We start from the raw sequence: 8,308 nt of genomic DNA, 5'->3' as shown, positions 1-8,308 counted from the left end.
ACTTGTGCCCATAAGTACTTTTTTAGAGCATATATTTACATTCTATGCCATCCAAATTTCAAATCTAACAAAAGTCTGCCGCCACATGTGTGTGTTTTGGTTGTGTGAGGTGAGCATGTGTCGTGCTGTTTGGCGGAAGCAGTAAATGAAGTGGCCAGCAGCAGGGTCTGAATCCGTTCTCTGCTCCCACAGCTCTGTGACCCGAGCCTGGCCTGCGCCAGTCCTCCATTACAACTCTCTTTCATCCTTCTTATTCTCTCTGGTGTCATGAAGATGGATCAAATGAAAACACAAAAACACCCACTTTGCCCCCAACCTGCCCTGGTCGACTGACAGTAACAGGTTCGAGTGAGGAACGGTGACTACCTCGATACCCAAAATGTGTGTGGACTCACTCACACAGAGAAAAACTCTCACACAGATGGCCCCAACTAAAAGCAAATGCTGTCTAACCCCAGCCCCCTGTGGTCATGCTACGGCCCAGATTGCCAGTAAAGAGGTGGATGCTTCATGGCTCAGCTATGTGCTTGGTAATTGGAAAGGATTTCACCCTTACCTCAACTATTACGCTGCTGTTGTCGAGCTGTTCTTTTTACAAAGGTCAGGATTACACACAGGACAAAGCAAAACAACAATAAAAATAACCACAGGTCTTATGAAAGCAGCTAAACATGAATGCTTTCCATCATTGTAATGGAGCGTGGATAGACACAGAGAGAGAGTGATTCCGACCTCAACCACATTCAAATGTCAAATGAAATCTGTTCAAAATGAATTTTTGTTCTACCCTACATGCCAGAACAAACACATGGCTCGGATATAGGAGAAATGACATCATATTGGGAGCAAACACTGGTTGGTTTATTATAAACATTAATGAATATCATGGCAAGGATAGGTTTGCTTATCATTGAATCCAAACACATGGTAAAAGTATGTCTGACAATCTTTTCTTTCTTTCTTTCTTTCTTTCTTTCTTTCTTTTTTTCTCCATAGCTTTTATTTCTTTTTGCTAAAACATTCATTAAAAGATTTGCTGAAATTAATTAGAATACAGGCACTTAATTATATATTCCAGCATTTAGACCATTCTGCAATACTCTTCCTGTTTTATATTTTGAACATAACATCAACGTTACAACAATCCAACCTGAGCATTTACAATTGAATTGAAATGTCATAAAATATATTAAAGATCATGTTTTTTATTGTGCATTCAAATTAATATCAATCAAACTGCAGTTGGTTTGTTTTGATTAAAGCCATAATAACTAAACAAATACACCTAACTAACACAATAAAGCACAATAATAACATGATTACATAATAAAAAACATGATTTATGAAAATGTTTAAAAAACGGTGTAACCTCATTTAGGAAATATATATATAATTTAATAAAATAAAGTAAATACGTAAAGAGTATAGTTTACCTATTGCAAAACAGTCTATAAAGCAAATTACTGTCATTTTAAGCAATGCTTAAAAATGTAATGCATTTTATTTATTTTAATAATTAAGAACCGGTCACACAGGCATTATTTGTATTTTAAACTGAGTTGTTTATCCTATCTTACAAATTATTGAGACAGTTAGGATGGCATCTTAGTGTGTTTGTTGTACTTGAGCTAGTGCACACAGGAGGTGTGTAGGTAAGCACTGCTTCATTCCCGCTTTCTCGCCAGCAGTGTCAAATAAACCTCTGACTGTGCACACATCCATAACACAGATAACGTTGTATTCATATTGATATTCAGCATATTTACTTCCTTTAAGATTGAAAGAGTGAAAATGGGGTTTTGAGGGAAAAAGAAGCTTAAAGGATCTGGTCAACTTTCCTGTGTGGGTGTTCATTTTATATTTTACAGACGATGTTCCTTTAAAGCCAGCACCTGGAAATCCCATTAGATGTGCATATAAAATCCCTCATGATTAATAGTATATGAGGCAGGGCTGAGTTGGGGGGTACTGACATGTGGACCACAGGACTCCTCCTCTGCAAGCTCACGTTACACACAATAAACTTGCTGGTCTTTCCCACCTAAACGTTTAAAAAGGAGGAGGGATCACTTGTCAGGATTGTCTTAAACTGTGAAAAGCAGCGTGTGGAGTTGAGAGTGGATGTTGTGAGTGAGTCTTAGAACTGAATGAGAGTGTTTGTTGATGTGTTACACCAGACCCCACCATACACTTTCAAAGAGAAGACCCGAGAGAGCAAGACCACTTTTGGAAGGTGCCTACTTTCGTACATCCGTATTGGGGTGAACCTGATCTCATCTGAGCGTGATTTGCAAAGACGGACATTGATGTGCATGAAGTGGATGACTTGTTCCAGACCCAAACATCTGCGTCTTTGAGGAGACCTTGCTTTCACTACGCGTGTGACCCCAGCTGTGTGCTCTTCAGCATGGATCAGCCAGCCAGCAGTTGCATGCGGAGCCCTCATGCGGGCGGTGCTCTGTGGGGCTGCGTCAGGAGCCCCCACACCGGAGGTTCTGGAGCCGGGCTACAGCCGTACCAGCAGGCCCCCTTTTCCCTGCACCAGAAGCACGATTTCCTGGCCTACACAGACTTCTCCAGCTCCTGCCTGGTGCCTGCCCCACACGCTTACCCACGCGAGGACAGACTGTATCCGGACACGCACGGCTACCAGCGGGCAGAGTGGCAGTTCCCTCCCTGCGAACCGCGAGGCAGAGGACAAGAGCCGTGCCAGGGGGCGGCAGAAGCAGTGGCAGCCGGTGTAGGGGCTGAAATGGACAATGCAGGTGGAGATAGGCTGCCTGGTGCATGTCTAGAGGGAGAATACTCACCTCAGAGCGCGGCGGCAGTGGACATGGAGAAAAAAAGCAATAAACGGAAAAGAGAAATCACAGGTGAGTCATTTTGTGGTGGTTAAGGCCAGAGTGAATGAGATATGAGGTGTGATTAACTCTGACTGATGTGAATGTTCCGTCCTTTGGCTATTGAGAAGATATTACAAATTAGGAAAACGTCTGACTGTGTGGAGTTGTGTTGACAGTACTGATCCTGTTAATTTTTTTTGACTGGTAAACACTATTAAACACACATCACTGTGGTGATGAGGGATTTTGAAGCATCTTTGTGCTTAGCAGGCATTGATGTAGTGCAGGAATGCAGTAGGTACTTTCCAAATACAAAGAATAACAAACTACTTAAAGGATGTAATGCATTTTTCTGTTTAAAAATACTCACGGGGAGCATGCAGACGGAGGATGACACACAACACGTTCCACGCGTGTTATTTTGCAGTCGCTTCCTTCAATTGTTTTAAGCTCTTAGGTAAAGTTCATCTCCATGACTGCTATTGTTTTTAAACCACCTGTTTGGCGGGTTTGACATACAAAAATATCTGACACAATTTCTCCACCCAGACCTAATTTTTACTATTACTTATTTTTTTTTGATGGAGAATCTTTAGTATTTAAACTTTAAGAGCCAACGCAAAGTAAAGTATTAAATCTCTTTAGGTCAGATTTCCAGCATCCTTTGTGTTTTATATCAGAGATGCTATGTGAAGTAATATTTTTGGATCAATATAAACATTTTATTGCTAAGCACGGATTATAAAGTTACATATAGTTTAAGGCATCCTATGTTTTGTGTGTGTTTATTGTCAGAGCCATTTTCTCCAAATGATGTCTCAAACAATATTGGTTTTAACAATCATGGCTATTGATGGCCAGAAATGATTACATCTACATAATAACGAAAGCTTATAATAATGAGCTCTCTGCGTACTTCTAATTTCACGCTATTCCGAGAGTTGGAAAATTGAACCTCAGTATTTGTGGCACATCTGGTGCAGGCATTAATTTCATCTTTCAGACTTGCTGTGGAAACTGAGACAGCTTTGCGTTTGTGGGATCAGGAAAAAATTCTCGAAGATAAATACATTTCCCCAATCGTCCTTGAGTCACTTCTTATATACATCAGCCAAATCAGCAAGACAATACTCGTTCTGAGACAATCACATGGCGTTGAAAAATTCCCACCTCAAATCCATCAGACCCTTTACTCCGATATCTCACCAAGGCCTCTTAGTATAATGTGGGGAATAAATTTACCACTTCCCTCTCGGAGTCACCTTAACGTAACCTTCCATCACTTGCGGTCGAAACAAGCCAGACCACGTCTGTAATATAACTTGCCTACCATCCCAATTCTGCATTCTTATCCATTGACATTTTCCTGCCGTTAAGCAGTAACAGGATCTCAGCAGAACAACTCTCTATTAGACTGGAGAAAAATTCAACATCATGAAAATATTCATAACTCAGGATGGGTTTGTAGTGCGCATGAATATGATCAGAGCTAGTATGGTGTTTAATAAATTGTCGGTGTAAAAGGTGGAAAGACGCGAGGTGTGAAAGTTTTGGCGAGCATGTCATAATAAGATCTGGTAGTGATTATGTTTTCAGCAGGTTTATACCTGAAATGACAAGCAGACACTGTATGATTGCTCGGAATTGTAAACAGATGGGTTTTTTATTCCCAAAATGAATTCAACATCACGGATAATGTGCTCATCATCTTTTTTCGCATGTCACAAGTCTACAGTTTTCTTCAGTATAGACAAGTGTGGTTGAGTAGAGAAAAGAAAGACTTTAATAAACTTGGCCTATGAAGGCAAATAACAAACATATACAAACTCGCTTTCTAATTCCAAATATATTTGATGTTAATAAATTCATATTAATAGAAAATGTCATTTAGAAGAGAGATATTTTAAATTTATGTATTGTTTTCTTTTCACCTCTATTTAAGATACACACAATTTACCTCTTTACTCTAGTTTAATGCTGTCCTTCTGAAACCTCGTATGTCGCACTTTTGGAGAAATGGAGAAAAAACGCTGTACTTTTTAAATGATTAAATACTGTGTTGTCAAAGTTGACAAGCACTTTTGAATACTTTACATTGGTTAGATATTTGCAAAACCGAGTGAAAAACAAGGGAGAATAATAATAAAGGGTGAATAATAATAATTATATGGGGAAAATTAAAATCACGTAATATGGAGATTTTAGAAGGACAGCAGCTGATATATTAATTTTTTGGTAAAAAGTCTTTCAAAGATTTAAGCATCAGTATGTGCTTGATGTTTACAGTTTAAAGTCTATTCTTAATCCAAAAGGCGATTGTTCCCTTTTGGTCTGGCGAACCATTAACTGACGTAAATTGAAGTTTAACTGTCAAGTCAATCTGACTTCGTTTGAACAAATGACTTTATTGCGCCTTCTACATAAAATACCAAATGCCCACCAGACACCCCAGTGAGGGCAGAACTTGCTCCCTACAAGTTTATAGGCTTTTTCTGAGGAAATTTATTGGAGTCTGTTTTTTGGTGGTACACACACACAGAGTGCCAGGTGTTTCTCCCTCAACCTGCCACCACCTTTCCATTTACTACTCTCGGCAGTGCATTTAAATGAACAGGACTTTAATGACGATAATAACGCGCTTTCTTAAAGAAACAGAGGCCACAGGTTGCCATATGTGAGAAGGCATTTTCTCCTGTTACTTGCGATCTGTCTCACTTTCACACTAACATCTGGCAGTTTGACTGGAGTCCATCGCATAGTCTGGCCAGGCTTTGGCAAACACGAAGTGCGAGTTGTTACATTGACAAATTTAAGTCATTTCAGAGTAATTGCGACAGCTTTTTGGTGCTACTTTAGTGCAAATGTTAATTGAGTTCACACGAGGTTGGAAAAACTAACTAACAATCTGCGTAACGCAAGCCATTTAAACATCTTTACACAGTAAATGTTAACTTAACATTACATGGCATTTTGAACGTGTTGCGTGTGTTCGCCAGCTAAATTTCTGACATGAATTAAGTTACAGTGTCAGGGAATGTGAAGGGCACACAAATTTACATTCCCCCACACACACACACAGGCCTCGGCTGGACCCGTCCAAACCTTTGTTCTTTTGTTAGCGGACTTAACAATGTTCCGGCGCATTCCTTGCTAACTCGAGTCCTCTGCGGTCAGTTTCAAGCGCCCCCAACAATCCCCAAACTTCCAAGTGTTTTAATGGGGGCACAGACACCCTGTGATCTGCTCTGAGCTCTGTGCAAATGTGCAGCCCGTGTGGCCCACAAAATCGCTTGTAACCATGTTACAATGTGAAGAGACTTTAAACCTAACAGGCATGAAAACGCACGGTTCCTTGAGGGAGTTGTCGCTACTTAATGTCGCCAGGATTTTTATTCATGTAGATACATTTAGTGAAAAGTTTTTATTTTTATATTTTTAAGTGGTGTTAGATTGCTGATGTCTTTTTAATTCACTTTATTTGATTAATATAATACGGATTTTTAAAAATTAAATAAAAAAAGAAACATTTTACCTAACAAAACATTTTCTTCAGTGATGATTAATTTCACGATTCAGTTTCATTGGCATGAGCACACAAGTATCATTAACATTGACATTTTGTGTCTTTCAGAAATTCAGGATTCAAGCCTCAAGCCAGATTCCAACTGCAAGGCGAGAAAGGAACGGACGGCTTTCACCAAGGAGCAGCTCCGGGAGCTTGAGGCCGAATTCACCCACCACAACTACTTGACCCGTCTGCGTCGCTACGAGATCGCTGTCAACCTTGACCTCACTGAAAGACAGGTACAATAGATATATCCACTCAAGCTAGTGGTATTATTGGCTGAAAAGAGCAGGAAAACATTCATTCATCAAGTCTAAATGGGTCTGTGTGAAATATGATTGGCAATGAAGGTAGAGCTGTCGTCTCATCAATCCTTGAGTTTGCCTTTTAAAAAAAAACAGTCCAGTTTGCGTGGTCCTTGATGGTTTTCCCAGGCTCGAGGTCCAAAACAGATGCTAGATCCCAGCACAGCTCTGGCCTTCTCCTGAATCCCTTTGCAACTCTTTCTCTACATTTTCCGATGCATCCTACATATCTTGGCCGCCTGCCACCCTTTGCTTTCGAAATGAGTGGCAGACAGATTCTGCCGAGAAGGAGCATGTAAAAATAGTGTGGGAACAGATGGTCCGTGTTCCTGCGTTTCCGAGGAGAATGCAGAGTGGGATGCACAAGGGTCACAGGCATGCGGCCCTCCAAGTTTAGCTGTCAGAAACAATGTCGCAAATCTTTTGATTTGCTGGCTTCAAAACTCTTTTGAATCACTTAGAATAGCGCGCGATTTATTCGCGGAAGCATCTCCAGACAGTTTTAATGCATTGCTTATCATTTTTATTCACAGGTGAAAGTGTGGTTTCAGAACAGAAGAATGAAGTGGAAGAGAGTAAAAGGAGGACAACCTGCATCTCCTCATGACCTGGAAGCAGATGAGTTGGACTCTGCCGCTTCACCAAGCTCTGAGTGAAGATCCGATATTTACAGTCACACGCCATCCGCCCGGCATCCAACTTTTCACTAGTTCTTCACGTATCCCCTTACACAGCTACATGGACAAAAGCGTTCATGCTTCCTGTTGCTCTCTTTGCTCACATGACAAATTATCAACAGAGCTTGAATGGTTTGGAAGCACCATCCAGTTTCAGCCCACATGTTTCACTTTCATTCACGAACGGATCGAGTGAAATCAGAGACCTGTAAAAATCCAATTATTCCTGTGGTAAAACAATTTATATTAACTGTTCGAGCCCTGGTTTAACAGTTCTGACCTCCAGCCATGACGGCATGATGTAGGTTTGTTGTTGGAGTGCTTTCACACTGCAGTGGTGGCTGGTTCCTGATCAGAACCACCTGTGAAGCTCAACACTCAGACTGGATCTCAGGGCCGTGCCAAACCCCCAAAAGCCTTGATATCACGTCTTTGTTTTTGCCTTAAATTGTGTTGTCCGATTGCTCTTAGAATATCCCTTTTCCTGGTTAAATAATATTTTTTGTTTTTGTACCTATTCTTTTTTTTTTTACATGAAATGAATAAAACAGATGTTGCATATAAAAATGAGGGGAAAATGAATAAATATTTGAAACTTAAAAGAGCTACTGTGATTTTCCTTTTCTTAAGATCTCAGAATTCAAATCATAATCTTAAACTATAATTTTGCATACTTTTGCTTTGTACTCTTACAGTGTCCACAGTATATGTAAATGATCAATGTCGTTCTCTGTGTTACCTGAGAAATTCAATTTTATATTTATATTATATTATATCAGATTCTTTACATTATTATTGTGGCCAAAAGACTCCATCATAACAATATTATCGCGGTCTCTATAGATTTTTATTTTTAATAAACAAGTCATCCTATAGGTGAAATTCATATTAAAAAAAAAAATTGTACAATGAATCACA

At 39.8% G+C, this 8,308-nt stretch overlaps 1 protein-coding gene across 1 annotated transcript; it reads left to right on the top strand.

The window, feature by feature from the left end:
- Positions 1-2,078: 2,078 nt before the first annotated feature.
- On the top strand, positions 2,079-7,960 carry meox1 (mesenchyme homeobox 1). Its single transcript, XM_056771654.1, has 3 exons — positions 2,079-2,873; positions 6,475-6,647; positions 7,247-7,960. Exons 1-3 carry the CDS (start codon positions 2,408-2,410, stop codon positions 7,367-7,369), a joined length of 762 nt encoding a protein of 253 aa, XP_056627632.1. The 5' UTR covers positions 2,079-2,407; the 3' UTR covers positions 7,370-7,960.
- Positions 7,961-8,308: the final 348 nt, after the last annotated feature.

Source organism: Triplophysa dalaica, chromosome 17 (genome assembly GCF_015846415.1).
Source record: "Triplophysa dalaica isolate WHDGS20190420 chromosome 17, ASM1584641v1, whole genome shotgun sequence".
In the NCBI taxonomy this organism is placed as follows: Eukaryota; Metazoa; Chordata; class Actinopteri; order Cypriniformes; family Nemacheilidae; genus Triplophysa; species Triplophysa dalaica.
This window is presented reverse-complemented; position numbering and strand designations above follow the sequence as displayed.